Genomic DNA, 17,617 nt, shown 5'->3' with positions numbered 1-17,617 from the left:
AGGTAAAACAATATAACTCACTTTTATTCCAATTCTCTTTAGGGAGTGAACTGTAATAGAAGTCTTGTGCAGTTGGAGGACTGGAGAGGTATTTCTTTCTTTAAATAAATTCAATACTGACTCTCTATCTTTCTTCTTCTTTCTGTATCTTTCTTTATATCTATAATCTCTTTTCTTATGTCTTTCTTTTCTTAATCAAGTCTTCTTTCTATGTTTTTCTTCTTTTATAACCTTTTTGTGTCTTAAATAGAGATGAGCGAGCACCAAAATGCTCGGGTGCTCGTTACTCGGGACGAAATTATCGCGATGCTCGAGGGTTCGTTTCGAGTAACGAACCCCATTGAAGTCAATGGGCGACCCGAGCATTTTTGGATATCGCCGATGCTCGCTAAGGTTTTCATTTGTGAAAATCTGGGCAATTCAAGAAAGTGATGGGAACGACACAGCAACGGATAGGGCAGGCGAGGGGCTACATGTTGGGCTGCATCTCAAGTTGCCAGGTCCCACTATTAAGCCACAATAGCGGCAAGAGTGGGCCCCCCCCCCCCTCCCAACAATTTTTACTTCTGAAAAGCCCTCATTAGCAATGCATACCTTAGCTAAGCACCACACTACCTCCAACAAAGCACAATCACTGCCTGCATGACACTCCGCTGCCACTTCTCCTGGGTCACATGCTGACCAACCCCCCGCACGACCCAGTGTCCACAGCGCACACCAAACTGTCCCTGCCCAGCCTTCAGCTGCCCTCATGCCACGCCACACTCATGTCTATTTATAAGTGCGTCTGCCATGAGGAGGAACCGCAGGCACACACTGCAGAGGGTTGGCACAGCTAGGCAGCGACCCTCTTTAAAAGGGGCGGGGCGATAGCCCACAATGCTGTACAGAAGCAATGAGAAATCCAATCCTGTGCCACCTCCATCTGGAGCTGCACACGTGGGCATAGCAATGGGGAACCTATGTGCCACACACTATTCATTCTGTCAAGGTGTCTGCATGCCCCAGTCAGACCGTGGTTTTTTATAAATAGTCACAGGCAGGTACAACTCCGCAATGGGAATTCCGTGTGCACCCACAGCATGGGTGGCTCTCTGGAACCCACCGGCGGTACATAAATATATCCCATTGCAGTGCCCATCACAGCTGAGGTAATGTCGTGCTTAATGCAGGTGGGCTTTGGCCCACACTGCATACCCCAGTCAGACTGGGGTTCTTTAGAAGTGGACACATGCAGTTACAACCCCGTGTGGACCAACAGCATGGGTGGGTGCCAGGAAGCCACCGGCGGTACATAAATATATCCCATTGCATTGCCCATCACAGCTGAGGTAATGTCGTGCTTAATGCAGGTGGGCTTCGGCCCACACTGCATGCCCCAGTCAGACTGGGGTTCTTTAGAAGTGGACACATGCAGTTACAACTCCCTGTGGACCCACGGCATGGGTGGCTCCCTGGAACCCACCGGCGGTACATAAATATATCCCATTGCAGTGCCCATCACAGCTGATGTAATGTCGTGCTTAATGCAGGTGGGCTTCGGCCCACACTGCATACCCCAGTCAGACTGGGGTTCTTTAGAAGTGGACACATGCAGTTACAACTCCGTGTGGACCGACAGCATGGGTGGGTGCCAGGAAGCCACCGGCGGTACATAAATATATCCCATTGCAGTGCCCAACACAGCTGATGTAACGTCAGCTGTAATGCAGGTGGGCTAAAAATTAATTTGATTACACTGTAGGCGAGGGCCCCCAAAAATTGGTGTACCAACAGTACTAATGTACCTCAGAAAAATTGCCCATGCCCAACCAAGAGGGCAGGTGAAACCCAGTAATCGCTTTGGTTAATGTGGCTTAATTGGTAACTAGGCCTGGAGGCAGCCCAGTTAAAATAAAAATTGGTTGAGGTGAAAGTTTCAACGCTTTAATGAGCATTGAAACGTATAAAAATTGTTTACAAAAATTATATGACTGAGCCTTGTGGGCCTAAGAAAAATTGCCCGTTCGTCGTGATTATGTGAGGTTTAAGGAGGAGGAGCAGGAGGAGGAGGAATATTATATACAGATTGATGAAGCAAAAAGGTCCTCGTTTTTGATGGTGATAGAGAACGATGCTTCCATCCACCAGATTACGGCCGTTGTCACACACGACCATGCCCGGTTGGAGGCTCAGCAGCGCAAGCCAGCGGTCGGTCTGCTCTATCAGACCCTGCAGCAGTTCGTGGGCCATGTGCCTCTTCTCTCCTAAGTTGAGTAGTTTCAGCACGGCCTGCTGACGCTTGCCCACCGCTGTGCTGCCACGACGCGTGACACCGACTGCTGGCGACGTGCTGCTGCTGACACATCTTGATTGCGAGACAGAGGTTGTGTGGGAGGAGCAGGAGGAGGACGGTGGTTTAGTGGAGGAAGCATACACCGCCGCAGATACCACCACCGAGATGGGGCACGCAATTCGGGGGGTGGGTAGGACGTGAGCGGTCCCAGGCTCTGACTCTGTCCCAGCCTCCACTAAATTCACCCAATGTGCCGTCAGGGAGATATAGTGGCCCTGCCTGCCTGTGCTTGTCCACGTGTCTGTTGTTAAGTGGACCTTGGCAGTAACCGCGTTGGTGAGGGCGCGTACAATGTTGCGGGAGACGTGGTCGTGCAGGGCTGGGACGGCACATCGGGAAAAGTAGTGGCAACTGGGAACCGAGTAGCGCGGGGCCGCCGCCGCCATCATGCTTTTGAAAGCCTCAGTTTCCACAAGCCTATACGGCAGCATCTCCAGGCTGATCAATTTGGCAATGTGCACGTTTAACGCTTGAGCGTGCGGGTGCGTGGCGGCGTACTTGCGCATGCGCTCAAACAGTGGTGCTAGCGACGTCTGGACGCTGCGCTGAGAGACATTGCTGGATGGGGCCGAGGACAGGGGAGGTGAGGGTGTGGGTGCAGGCCAGGAGACGGTAGTGCCTGTGTCCTCAGAGGGGGGTTGGATCTCAGTGGCAGGTTGGGGCACAGGGGGAGAGGCAGTGGTGCAAACCGGAGGCGGTGAACGGCCTTCGTCCCACCTTGTGGGGTGCTTGGCCATCATATGCCTGCGCATGCTGGTGGTGGTGGCTCCCCAGCTGATCTTGGCGTGACAAAGGTTGCACACCACTGTTCGTCGGTCGTCAGGCGTCTCTGTGAAAAACTGCCACACCGTAGAGCACCTTGACCTCTGCAGTGTGGCATGGCGCTAGGGGGCGCTTTGGGAAACAGTTGGCGGATTATTCGGTCTGGCCCTGCCTCTACCCCTGGCCACCGCACTGGCTCGGCCTGTGCCCACACCCTGACTTGGGCCTCCGCGTCCTCGCCCGCGTCCACGTCCTATAGGCCTACCCCTACCCCTCAGCATGGTGTATTACCAGTAGTGCAGAAACAGAACGCTGTAATTAAATGTGCCGCTTATTGGCCTGTGGTTGGAGGCTGACTTCGCTTACGGAACGCCAGGAAATATTTTTGTGCAAGCCTGCTGTAACACTTAGCTGGCTGCATATGAATTAGGAGGACTACTACACCCAGCACAGACCCAGAACACTGAGGACAGTCACAGGCAGCCCAAATAGATTTTTTTCCCCAAATGTTTTTGCAAAGGCCCACTGCCTATATTTAATAAATATATCTCTTCTCTCTCTGCGTCACCGCTACTGGCCCTGGAGTATGTCAAATAACTGCAGACTGTTGCACTGTGGACTGGAATACAGCGGTGATGTAACAGCCAACACAGAGCCAGGAAATAATTTTGCACAAGCCTGCTGTAACACTTAGCTGGCTGCGTATGAATTAGGAGGACTACTACACCCAGCACAGACCCAGAACACTGAGGACAGTCACAGGCAGCCCAAATAGATTTTTTTCCCCAAATGTTTTTGCAAAGGCCCACTGCCTATATTCAATAAATATGTCTTCTGTCCCTGCCTCACAATATATGTGTTCTGTCCCTGCCTCACAATATATGTCTTCTGTCCCTGCCTAACCACCACTTCTGGCCCTGGAGTATTACTGCAGGGCGCAATGCTCTGCACGGCCGATATACAAAAAAAAAAAAAGTGCAACACTGCAAAAAGCAGCCTCCACAGTACTGCACACGGTTAGATGTGGCCCTAAGAAGGACCATTGGGGTTCTTGAAGCCTAAAATACTCCTAACACTCTCCCTATAGCAGCTCCGGCATGAACAGCACTTTCCCTCCTCTATGTCAGAACAAATCTGTGGCGAGCCGCGGGAGGGGCCGATTTTTATACTCGGGTGACACCTGATCTCGCCAGCCACTCACTGCAGGGGGGTGGTATAGGGCTTGAACGTCGCAGGGGGAAGTTGTAATGCCATCCCTGTCTTTCTATTGGCCAGAAAAGCGCGCTAACGTCTCAGAGATGAAAGTGAAAGTAACTCGAACATCGCGTGGTACTCGTCACGAGTAACGAGCATCTCGAACACACTAATACTCGAACGAGTATCAAGCTCGGACGAGTACGTTCGCTCATCTCTAGTCTTAAACTACACCTTTTCCTTCTGACAGCACTATCTTCTCCTCTATCTCCTTCCTGCTTTTAATTGATCTTCTTTCTCTCATCTCCAACCACTGACTAAAGGTTGGAGATGAAGGTGGCTGAAGGTATGTATAAAAGCAGCCAATCAGCAGCTACCACAGAGGTCTGGGCACAGCAGTGAGGGCGTGTATGTGGCTGCCAATAAGAAAGTCTAGGCGTTCTGTTCACTTCAGTCCATCTCCACCCATCAGCCTGGTGGTGACAAGATACAAGAATACCCACACACTGGGCTCTGCAAACACCTCCCGTAGGTCCTTTTACATGTAAATGAAGATGATAAAGTGTTAATGGACATCAACATTTAATGGAAATAGATCGCTAAATTTTTCAATCCTTCAGCAGTTTGAAAGATTAAATTGCATGTAAAAATCTCATCTCATGTGGGACTTTCCCTTTTTTTATGCAATCTCAGGTCTTCTCTTACTGTCACCCCACTGTCCACCAGGCAATTTCACAACTGTTGCCATCTAACAGGATAGCCAATGGAGAACAGCACAGCTGACAGTCAATGGGGAAACGGAGCAGTTGTCAGGCAGATTATGATTGACTTCTTTTTTTTCCTGTTTTTTAGTTTTATTGGGGGTAAAAAGCTAAACAAATGATTTTTTCTAACATTTATATATTTTTTAAATTAATATATATACGCTAAAATAAAGTATGGGAACGGGTTGTTCATTTTGTTTTGGACATTTTGATATATAATATGTATGGTTTGGGATTACTGGGCGCATACAGCGACGGTTTTGGTTGGCATTGGCTTTGGGTAATTTTCTTTCTTATGCATATATTTTTATTTTATTCTGTAATTTCGTTTTACTTATTTATGTAATTATTTTATTTTACTATCTATGTCCCCTACGATTTCATATGAGACCTCTGGAGGACATACACAGTCTTTTTTTTCATTATTTGACATTTTTCCACTGTAACTGGGGAATCCATGGGAACACCAATTACAGGGAAAATACCCCCCTGTAGTGACAATAGTCACTGGCATAGCTGATCAGGGTCAGCTGGGACCCTGTAGCTCTGCTGTGCCAGGGGATCCCAGCAGTCCACTTTCACTTTTTAGTATATAGCACTCATTGAGCATTGTGTACTAGTGAAAGGAGGAGGCAGAAGGGGTTAAAAAACACTTTTCCCTCCTCCTCCGGGTTATGAGCTGTGACCAACAGCTGAAAACCTGTCCTGCTTCTGATTGATTGCAGAAGCAGAGGCTTTAATTCCACGCCATATTTTTTACTATTGGGCAGGATTAAAGCCCAGGACCAAGCACTGTAAATTTACATGGCTTGGTCCTTATTGGGTTAAGACAGTAACAGAAAATCCAAAAGACAGTAATAACCCAAACTATTTGGGTATACCATAAACAATATTCCTCTAAAGGTTGAGTATCGTATATAGTCGAGTATTAGCCGACCCGAGTATAAGCCGAGTCAATAAGTTTTACCACAAAAAAAACTGGTAAAACTTATTGACTCAAATATAAGCCTAGCTATACTCCAGTATATACAGGGTAAAAAAAACACCCTCCTTACTCACCTCCCAGCCAGCATCTGTGTCTGTGCGGCAAGCTGCTTTAGAATTCTGCCTGCTGTCCTCTCTCTGCTCGGCTTTCAAATCCCCAGCTGTCAGTGCTGTGTAAGTAAGCGTTGTGATTGGATCGAGTGCCAGTCATTGACTGATTGGCTGTGAATGATCGAGCACCGGCTGTGATTGGCTGGCGCTCGATCCAATCACAGCATTGACGGTGGGGGATGGAAGAGCCGAGCAGAGAGGACGGCGAGGGAGGACAGCTGGGAGAATTCAAGCAGCTTGCCGCATCACTGCCGAGAACACATTAATTCAGGCAGCTTGCTGCACCACCGCCGGAGACACAGACGCCAGCTGGGAGGTAAGTATGGAGGTTTTTTTAAAATTAAACCTTCCCTGACTCTAGTATAAGCCGAGGGGGGCTTTTTCAGCACAAAAAAATGTGCTGAAAAACTAGGCTTATACTCGAGTATATATGGTAACTTTGTAAATACATTGTATTAGTTATCTTTTAGTGTTTTTAGTTATGGTGGCTTACATCGGACATCTGAAGAAACATTTTTGAATGAGTGTAAGGCTGAATTCACACTGGGCGTATTCCCGCCGGAAATCCCGTGGTTTGGCCGCAGCAAAAACCGCGAGCTTTCCGCCGGGGGAACCGCCGCGGAAAAACCCGCGGCGGCTTTGCAGCGGCCCGGCCGCTCGCTCTTCCGCTGCGGCTGGCGCTCCCATAGAGGAGAGCGCGGCCGTGGCAGAAATAAAAAAAAAAATAGACATGCTGCATATTCTGAAACCGCGGCTGCCTGACTTACTGCAGCGGATTGGCTGTCCCGTGTGGACGAGATTTCTGAGAAATCTTGTCCACATGGCTGGCTAATCCCGAGATTAGCGTCCACAGGCGGATTTGCACGGAATTTCCGCGGCAAATCCGCCCTGTGTGAACCCAGTCTTAGTTGTCCCAAGTAAACATGACACCCGACAGGATACTGAACAACAAATTGCTCAGTAGTTGTTAGTTGCCTTGTTTCAGCTCACTGAAAATAAGTGATTAGTGAGCAACTTCTCATTCAGTGTAAATAGGCAGTTGTTCATCTTTGAATAGCTGCCTGTTCACAGTGAATGGAGGCGGGTTTACCTCCATTCACTGAACGACTATCACTGCTGTGTAAATCACAGGAGTGATAAATCATTGGGATGACTGGTGCTTACGCGCCTGATGTTGTCCCATATAAAGCCACTCTCACAGTCTGTATTGAAGTCCAGTGTTAATTCAATATTCTTCAGTTTTCAGAGCTGTAATCCACTTCCCAACTCAAATCTTTGCTGAATCAAAGTCTGCACACACTTCTGGAAAATGTAGTATGCACTATGGTAGGTACTGTAAATTAGCACATATGGGAAAACATAACTTATCTGTTAGTGTCAACTGTGTCCACTAGCAACCAGCAAAGTTCTGGGCTAAAAGATGGGCTGCAAATCAGGACGAGTAGAAGATGACAATACTCTAACTAGAAAATGTTGCTCATACAAATGATTTAAATTGGTGAACTAGCAATACTACTTCCAATACTTTAATATCAACATTTTTATCCCTACCTGTAGGCTCGAGAGGGGGTGCCATGGAGTACTCCATTCACTTCTATTTCCGTCTTTAGTTCTGTTAACTGAGAAGCAAATTCCTTCTCCAGAAACTGTATTTTATCACTGGATGAGATTCTATACACATCGCTCATGATCTAGAAAGAGGCCAAAATAGGGGAAAAGTCACTCTATATACAGCAGATGAATATTATTATTAACAAAGAAAATTTCAAGTTTACAAAATTAAGGGTACCTTTATACTGAGCAACTATCATCCAGGTGGCTGCTCCGAAAGGTCACTGATGCATAGGAACGACAATTATTTGAAAGCTTTTGCACAAAGCGCTTATTATTCATTAATTGTTTGCTGACGTATCGTTCATCGGGGGAATCTCCATTTGTTTGCAAGTCGTTCAATTACACCAGACAATTGTCTGTAACTGCTGGATCCGAGCGTGCTCGCTCATCTCTAACTGCCACACAACCCACCATAACATGCATTCATGATCGTTTAAGGGAGTCCTAAACTTTAGACGACAATGATATTTCATATTTTTATAAAGGGTGATCAGAATTTTAAGTATCCCTATTCGGAGATGTCTAAGGAGACATGTACTGCGCGCAACTGAACAAAACTTGGTAATAATACTATCCAGGACATGTGGAAGCGATCCATGTGAAAGAAACAATTTGTTACAAATTTCACCACCACAAACAGAATTTTCAGCATTATTCACTGGGCCATGTCTAACTGTCTTGAAACAGCATGTGCACTACTTGTTCCTTGCAGATTCACCAAAGACCTTTCAATAACAACTGTAATAACATCTTCCGCTTGTTTTTGAGATTTGTTCTGAGTGTCTTGGATAGTATTATTACCAAGTTTGGTTCAATAATGCGCAGTAGATATCTCTCTAGACAGCTCTGAATGGGGATACTTTAACTCCTTCCCACCACAGGGCATATATGTACACATTCTGGGTGAGAAGAGGTTGCTGACAGGATTGGCTCACGGGTCCCTCGTGCCCTCACCGCCGGTCCTGTCACGCGGGCGGGTGCCGTGTGGCGCAGGGGAGCCCTGGTCTTCGTTAGCTCCCCTAGCCGCCAGGCTCCTCCTTGCTGATGGGTTGCTAGGGACGCGGCGGGTGTTGCCCCGCGCCGTGTCCTCGGTTCCATGGCAACCCCGCATGCTTTTCCTTCTCTGCCTCCTGCAGGGCTGGGGGTACTCAGCTGCTGTCAACCTCCGCGCCCCAATCAGCTGCTGGGGCGGGAGCTCTAACAGCATTTAAACCTGCTTGTATCTGCATACCAGTGCCAGTGTTAGTTTGGTTTTCCTGCTACACCCGCGTACTTCGTGTTTTGACTCCCTGTTTTTTGGACCTGACGTTGCCTTTGCCTGACCCTCTTGTACCGCGTATCCTCTCATTGCCGTCCCGGATAGTCTGACTTGCCTTGCTGTTGTTTGTCCCAGTGTCTGTCTGTTTGTTAGTCCCAGTGTCCCCCTTCCTTAGTGAGTGTAGGGACCGTCCCCCAGTTGTCACTCTGGGGTTTAGCCCAGGGGGGCAAGTAAGTAGGCACAGGGGTTGAGGTTTTTTTTCAGGGACCTCCAGTATCCCGGACCCCAGTCCTGACAGTTGCTACATGAAGTAACAGATTGGGAGCTTATTTGTATACTGTTGTTGACTTGCATGGTAAAAGGATGACCATAAGTGTCTGTCCCATACTTCTGTGTTTTATTATTTTCCTATGGGGTTGTGTATGCTATTTCCTATTGGCTGCAGGGTGTAACATGGGATGTAACCTAGTAATATAACATATTAGGCTGAATGAAGACAATGTTCATCTAGTTCAGCCGTTTCTGCCCCCCACCCCCTTGTTGATCCAGAGGAAGGCAAAAAACCCCCAATGAGGCAGATGTCAATTTAGCTCTTTTGGTGGAAAAAAATCCTTCTCGACTCCATAATGGCAGTCAGAATAATCCCTGGATCAACATTTGTGTTCTATTTGACTCCAAGACCCAGATCAACAACCCCACTAGGAAATGCGGGAATTGTGACAATGCAGTCTGATGTTTTGTAGTAGAATAGGAAGTATGATATGAGGCACTGTGTGCAAAGTGATGCCAAGTGAAGATATGTTATATACTGTAACAGGAGAACAAGGCACTTTGAGCAGTGGCGTTATGCGCTGCTAAAATATGATGAGACATAGTGCACGAGAGATGTGTGTATGGTTATGTACTGTGCCGCAGACCTTTTAGAATCAAAATACTAATGACCACCTGTCCGTGAGTGACTGTGTAAGTTACATGTGATGATCTCACCGTCATGTAATCAGTCACCAGGGCTCTGAGCTCTCCCCCTGATCACATGATGGCGGCATCATCACAAGTCCTTCATGCATATTAGCCTTTTACTCCCCACTTCTAAACGAGCCAACTTAAACAACCAATCACCGTGAATCAGCAAAACCAAATAACCAATCACCGTGAATCAGCCAACTCAAATAACCAATCACCGGGAATGAGTAAATCCAAACAACCAATCAGGTTGCGAATGGTGCAGATTTGGGGAGTAATATAGATATATGCATCCTTCATCCCTGTGCACTTAATTTCATGTGATCAATCACCGGGGCTGCTGGTTTTGGACCTGTGACCAACTCCAATCCCTCTCACTATATTATATTAGTAAGTGGCGCATTGCGCCATCAGAAACACCGGTGCTATAATTTTCTAATGATTGCTAGTGTAATATAGAGGATGATGATCAGTACTACAATGAAGATGTTTAGTTATGAGAGAGTTGAATTGCCTTGTCCTACTGAGGTATTCCCATTAATATGGTGCTTCTTGCTGCCCTTAAGTACATTGGTAAACATACGGCTGTTTTCTGTGATTTTCCTGTGTATTCCCTTTTTCCAGTGATTTTAAATTTTTATATATAACTTCTGATGAATAATTCCATAACATTAAAATACAAAATACCCTCCTATGGAATGATATTAGGCCTCAAGTTACTTTCACTCAGTAAGGCCTTAGTCAGACGGGCGTTTTTTCACGCGATTTGCAGATCGCATGCGCATCCGCAAATCGCGTGACCGGTGCGCGCAAATCGCCTGAAAATCTGCTCCTAGCCGCGTTTCATTAGAAACGGGCCGGAGCTGTCCAGCGCATTGCATTCAATGGAGATGGCAATAGAGCCGGCTCCATTTAAAGCAATGCGCTGCGGGCGAGCCCGGGATGAATTGTCGGGAAGGGCTTAAATATATAAGCCCTTACCTGCAATTCATCCTAAAATGTGTAAAAATAAAAAATATATATATACTCACCTTCTCCCGGCAGCCGGAGCTCCGCGCGGCCGTCCTGCAGTGGGTGTGAAGGGGGTGTGAGTCAGACCTGCCCCCTGATTGGCTCAGCGCTGAGCCAATCAGAGGCATGTCTCACTCACACCCATTCATGAATTCATGAATGGATGTGAGTCAGACCTGCCCCTGATTGGCTCAGCGCTGAGAGGCAGCAGTCACTCACCCATTCATGAATTCATGAATGGGTGTGTGAGTGAAACCTGCCTCTGATTGGTCAGGGCTGTGACCAATCAGAGGCAGATCATTCAGCAGACGGGGATTTTAAAGCCCCGCCGGCTGAATAGTGCCGAGAAGCAGTTCAGGAGAACTGACAGCGGCCGCGGCTGGACTCCGGCTGCAGCGGAAAGGTGAGTATTCAATTTTTTTTTATTTTAACACATTTTAGGATGAATTGCAGGGAAGGGCTTATATATTTAAGCCCTTCCCGACAATTCATCCAGCGCTCGCCGGCAGCCCATTGCTTTCAATGGAGACGGTTGTATTGCCGGCTCCATTGAATTCAATGGGCAAACATTGTTCTTCTCTGCCACAGCTGTTACAGCTGTGGCAGAGAAGAATGATTTGTCTTCTATATGTTCTCAATGGGGTCGGCGCTGCTGCCGCCGGCCCCATTGAGCGCATATAGAGAAGAGAACAGGAATCGCAGATCGCAGATAGGTGCGATCTGCGATTTCTGTTCTATAATTTATCAGACGAGCGCATAAAAAGCGCTCATGTGTCTGATACCATTGCAAAGCAATGGTTTTATAAAATCGCCGGACGCATGCGCATGCGCAAATCGCGGCTAAAAACGCCCGTCTGACTAAGGTCTAAGAGTTATTTTTATAAAAAATGTATGCTTACCTCTTTCACCATCGCGCCATGCACAACACCATCCACCTGCTTTCATCACCATAATCGTAGCTGTAGTTGACAAGGTCAGTGCTCAGCATTTTTAGCAGTGTATGTATTAAACAAAGTATTAGGCATGCACTATCATTTGAGCCCTATTTACTAAAAGCAAAGTATACCCTAAATAAATCAATGTAGCATTTCTCACTGAAAAATGACACAGATTTTAGCTCTATATGTTTCTCCTGAACGTCCCCAATTATGAAGTGATACGTGCTGCATCAGTGGACAGATTTGCTGTTCTGAACTCAAGGAAAGCTGAGTCAAAACTTGCGTCGTGTAATATAGGCCATCTTGTTGTCACTTAGCTCTCACAGAGGTTGCTCATAAGCATTGTTACAGATAAAACTAGGTAGACATCTGAATACATCTTTTAATAACTGGACAGAAGTTTACCCAAGAGATTACGAGGGGCGTTCATTAAAGATTGACATAATTGAATGGCTGTGATTGGCTCATCGAGCGCCGGCTGCGATTGGCTTAGGCCACGGTCCTGAGCCAATCACAGCAATCTCTTGCTGGAGGCTGGATATTCAACCCACGTTAACAGGAAGAGAATGCTCTGAGGATCACACGGAAGATTGGAGAGCAAAGACAGGGACCGGGACGGCGCCTGCGAGGTATTTTTAAATTTTATTTTTCATGTAGTGTAGCTAGGGCTGATTTTCGGGGGAGGGCTTATATTTCAAGTACACGGTAGGTGCCACCTAGGGACACACACTTCTCCCATCTCTTTATGCAACTGTACACACCTAGCATGTATAAGTCGACAGGTTGCTCCAAAAGAACACATATTAAAATTTTGAACATTCTAACAACCAAACTACCGAGTCAAGTCACATTATTATGTCCAGAGTAACCGCCGTGTGCTGCACAGGCAGCAGCTAGATTGGCTGGGAGTCAATAAGGTGCTAATAGGTTGTCTCAGGTATCTGGAGCCATGCTGACTGCAGTGCATCCCACGGTTGCTGAAGGGTGCATGGGGAAGGATTGAATATGATGATTGATGTGGTCCCATAGATGCGCAATTGTGGTTCAATTCTGGGGAATCAAAGGGCCAGGGAGGTACTTGGAAGTTTTGGTTATGCTATTCTAACCACTGTCAGACATTTCTAGCCATTTGATATGTCGCATGGTCTTGCTGGAAGATCCCATGTGCCCCAGGAAAGACAAACAGCATGTATGGGTGTTTGTGATCTGCAAGGATGGATTCATAAGCAAATCAGTTCAGAATGCCTTACACATGCATGAGTAGGCTCAGAGAATGCCACGAAAAAATTCCCCAAACCATAATGTTGTAGCCACCAGCTTGTGCTCCTACAACGTTGGTTGCAGGGTGTTTATTCTCTGATGTTTCTCACCTGACATTCCAACATCCCTCTATTTGATGAAACAGAAAACGTGACTCATCGGAGAAGGCAACACTTTGCCAATCAGTGGTGGTCCAATTATGATACTGCCATGCAAATTGAAGCCTTTTCTTCTTATGCACCTTTGTTCAAGCCACATTGATATCTTTGTAGTGTATGGTCATGTAGGGAACCTGGGTATTAGTGTATATTGATGCCACCAGGAAGTCCTGGTGGAGTCAAGAGTGACAGGAGGGTGATGTCCCCTGTACCTAATTGGCTGCAAAAGAAGGCTTGCCTGCAGGTCCTGGGAGCTGAGTATAACTGTAGTGTCTCGGCTCGCTGGCTCCCAGGCCGGTCACAGTGCTCACTGCTCCTGCTGCAGCGTTCCTGGGCATGCTCCCCACCCGTTCAGAGTGGTCGCCGCTGCAGGTGTCGCATTTCTAGCCCTCAGCTGGCAGCAGCTGCTCATTTGTCCCTGCTGCTGTGATCCCTGCTGCTGATGATGTTGGCTGCCCGGCCCTCTGCTCCCCGGCGCTGTCTTCCCATCTTCTGCTACAGCGTTTCTGGCCCTCTGCTGCATGGCGCTGTCCTCCCTGCTCCTGCTGGACTTTCCCCGGCCCTCTGCTGGCTGCTTCTGTTCTGCTGTGGCCCGTCTGCTGGACTCTGCTGTCCCCGTGCCTCTGCTCGCCGCTGCAACGGTAGCGTCCCCGGGCCTCTGCTCCCTGCTACTTCTCTTTTACTCAGCAGGCGTTGTACGCAGGTGTTTCACATGTCCGGAGCGACACTACTTCTAAGGTGCTGTTCCGCCTCCTGGTGCCGGTTGACGCTGCTGCTCTAGTGTCTTCTGTGGCTGTTGCAGCTGGTATGTCATGATTCTGTCCTTCACGCTGGTGGCAGCAGATCCACGCCAGTGTGTATTAATTGTTGCCCGCCATGAATGCTTACTGTTAGCCATGTTTTACCTGTGAGGCTTACATTATTAGTTGTAAATGCTTTGTTGTTACATGTGTAACATGGAAGTATTTACTGTTTATAATGTCAGGTTAAACATCGCTAACCGTAACCATTCATGGCAGGCAACTATCAATAGACACTATGCTGCTAGGACCTTTGACAAGTCACCCAATGGGGAGCTAGGGGTATGAGAGGGGCGTTTCTCCTGCCAAACCCCTAGCTTCCTGGTGGCGTCAAGATACACTAATACCAGGAACCTGTACCCCCACTGTCTTGCACCGTTATTCCACATGAGTGAATTGGTCTGGTTCCCTGTACACCGTCTGTCTATATGTTTGTGTTCTTCAGCCCTTAATTTTCACCACACCAGCATGCAAATAGTTCACAAACTGCGTTGTCTGAGAAATACTTCCACCCCTCGTTTGAAAACTAATAATCATCACTTTTTGCAACTCTGATGAATCGCCCTTTTTACCCAAGACAAGAATAAGTGATATGTGAGCAGATAGCCTATCACACACCAAGCCAGCCCACGACTTATCACTTCCTTCATGGGCTACACGCTGCCAATGTCAAAAGTAGGAGGTGGTCATAAAACTCTTACTCGACTGTGTATAAAGTGTGAACAGAAAATCTGGAAACATATGTAAAGAAAATGTCCAAAATACAAAAAGAGAAAAAGCTAAACACAGTCTGACTATACAGCAAGGACTCTGAACGCAGGTCACTTGGTAACAAAATTAATGTAAATGATGAAAGTAAAAGGTGAGTCTTTAATTCCCCCAGAGGCACCAATGTAACATTTCTGCTCTCTATTTTGGGCTTGAGAAAGGCTCAAAGAGAGAGACCAAACTTTGCATTGGCATGGATGAATGAAAAAAGACTCACTTTTTCTACTGTTGTACTGTGCATTTGGAGTGCTGCTTGTTTTCTATTTTTTATAAACAAGGTATTCTGTATATGGGAATTCTGATTTTAGCCAGGCAAATGATTACTCCATTGGGAATCTTCCAGGGCTGATATTATAGATTGGACTCAGAAATGAAATCAATCAACTCTGCATATGTCACCTTATTACTGCCATGCAGTAAGCTTTTAACATAGTGATGAAAATAAGTGGATAAAAGACACACAGAAATGATACATTGCTAGAAGACTGCGATGCTCCTGCATGCTCAATACTTACCAAAACAGTTTTTCTTTGTTCTTAGATTTCACTTTATACAAACTTCTTGAGCTATCCAAGAGATCCCCAAGCAATGCACAAAGGAGTCGGGGAAGCTTGTGGTCTCCATGGCAGCTCAGGTACACAAGTACACAGCCCAGGAAGCAGCCTCTGGGCAGTAGATCTAGTTTTCTCTGTGCCATGTAGATAGCCAGCAGAGGGCGTATGTGAGCTCTCTAACACTACATTGAATCACTTAGAAATTATACACCCCTTTAGCAAAACATGAGTGTTTTATACCGCATAGAATGTTTTAATGTAGAAGCTAAGCAGATCATTTTACTGTTACTTTCCATGTAATCCCATTACAGTGGTCAATAGGCACCAAGTAGACTTTAACACAACACATCATGACTATGATTATACTGTATAATGGCATGACCTCAAGACATAAATTGCCAGCTCTCCTTAGGTCAATGAGTACATACCCTGTTTCCCAGAAAATAACACATAGCATGATTTTCCAGAATTTTTGAGGATGCAAAATGATTTTTCAGGCTTTTTGAGGATGCTTAAAATATAAGCCCTACTCCAAAATTAAGCCCTGCTAACAGTTAGTTTAAAAAAGTCAATTTAAATAGTGTCCAGGCAGCTATACATGTAAAAAAGTTAAACCTTTTTGAACAAAAATTAATATAAGACACTGTCTTATTTTCGGGGGAAACACGGTAGCAATTTGAGTCCAGGTTTAGCTATTAGATATGCCAAGCTCAGAATTCAGATTATTAGTCAGGCTCCTCAAATGTATATTGTTATTGCTATATAACGAGTCACAGAAACTACATTTTCTATAATACAGCGCTGGATTTATCATTTTTACATAGTATATTATGTGGCTGATACATCAGTGCAGATTGATGGACTGTTCATAGCCTTTAAGATGCAAATCAGAAGTATGCAATATAATGCCATTTGCCATGTCTAGTTGGGGTCTTAGAAGTGGCTCATTCATTCTTTCTACTTCTTGCAAGGGTCTGGTCTCTAATGCACACTTGTCAGACGGGGTTCTAGAACTGACCCAATGACACTGGCCATATCATCAATGAGATGATTTAAAGGTCTAAAAGAAACTTGCCACTGCATTTGCAGAGTCCCTAAAATAACTGAACTTGACTACTATTGATTAGAACAAAAAAATAAAAACGGTGTACAGATATCGCAATCGGTAAGAAACAGGTACTTGGCTGCCAGGATGGCTCGCCGCCTTTCTCTGTATATGCTGCATTTTTCTTGCTGCACCTAATAGGTCACAGATGTGACATGGAATATAGTTGGGGAGACACTGAAACTAACAAAAGAGAAAATGCTGATTCAGTCATATAGGCTTATAATTTGATGAAAAGATGCATTGGAGACCAAACTGCAGTCTTAGTAGAGATCAATAATAACATATACTAGATTGACGCGATGTTTGCTATGCGAGCAAAAAATGTTTGGGAGAATGGCTGTAAATGTTTTTGGAACTGTCGGGCTGAAGATTTGCCTTGAACGGTTCACTGTCCACGGCTTGGTCTTGTACATTTTGGGGACATGGCAATGGTCAGACTGGTAAGCACTTGATATGAACGTCACTGAGCAACACTTGACTCTCCCTAGCGGCGCTGTTGGCTGAAGCACAGCAGCACCGATAGACTTAACATAGGAACTTTGCTGTGGCCTGACAGTCACTCAATGTATCATACTGAAGTTTTATGAGCAGTGAGGATGTCACAAATCTAACGACACCAAGGGTCACGCAAAGGGGTCAAAGTGTGGTGCAAGTAAAAGCCTGTAGGCTATTTTGTATTAGACTAGCTGATTACCCGGCATTCCCTGTGTATTTTATTTTTAGACACAAAAAGAATTTAAATGTGTGTGTGTGTATATGTATATATATATATATATACACACACACACACACATATATATACTGTATATATATATGTGTGTGTACTAATTTAATATATTAGTATATAAAAAGGAGGAGGAGGTCGTCTGTGTAATATATTAGTATATGAGGAGGAGGAGGTCTGTGTAATATCTTACTGCATGAGGAGGGAACGTCTGTGTAATATCTTACTGCATGAGGAGGAGGTCATCTGTGTAATATAATAGTATATGAGGAGGAGGTCGTCTGTGTAAGATATTATCATCTGAGGAACAG

The 17,617-nt window shown here is 45.9% G+C and overlaps 1 protein-coding gene across 1 annotated transcript in view; it reads right to left on the bottom strand.

Annotated features, from left to right (window-relative positions):
- Nucleotides 1-15,518, bottom strand: part of LOC136632605 (uncharacterized) — a 184,460-nt gene extending 168,942 nt beyond the window's left edge. Inside the window, exons 1-2 of the mRNA XM_066607610.1 lie at nt 15,436-15,518; nt 7,702-7,841 (exon numbers count right to left, since the gene is read on the bottom strand). Coding sequence (XP_066463707.1) covers nt 7,702-7,838 — 137 coding nt within the window. The 5' untranslated portion in view covers nt 7,839-7,841; nt 15,436-15,518. The remainder of the gene's footprint in view (nt 1-7,701; nt 7,842-15,435) is intronic.
- Nucleotides 15,519-17,617: the final 2,099 nt, after the last annotated feature.

Source organism: Eleutherodactylus coqui, chromosome 1 (genome assembly GCF_035609145.1).
Source record: "Eleutherodactylus coqui strain aEleCoq1 chromosome 1, aEleCoq1.hap1, whole genome shotgun sequence".
NCBI classification, from domain to species: domain Eukaryota; kingdom Metazoa; phylum Chordata; class Amphibia; order Anura; family Eleutherodactylidae; genus Eleutherodactylus; species Eleutherodactylus coqui.
The sequence above is the reverse complement of the archived record's forward strand: the minus strand, read 5'-3'. Positions and strand labels throughout refer to the sequence as shown.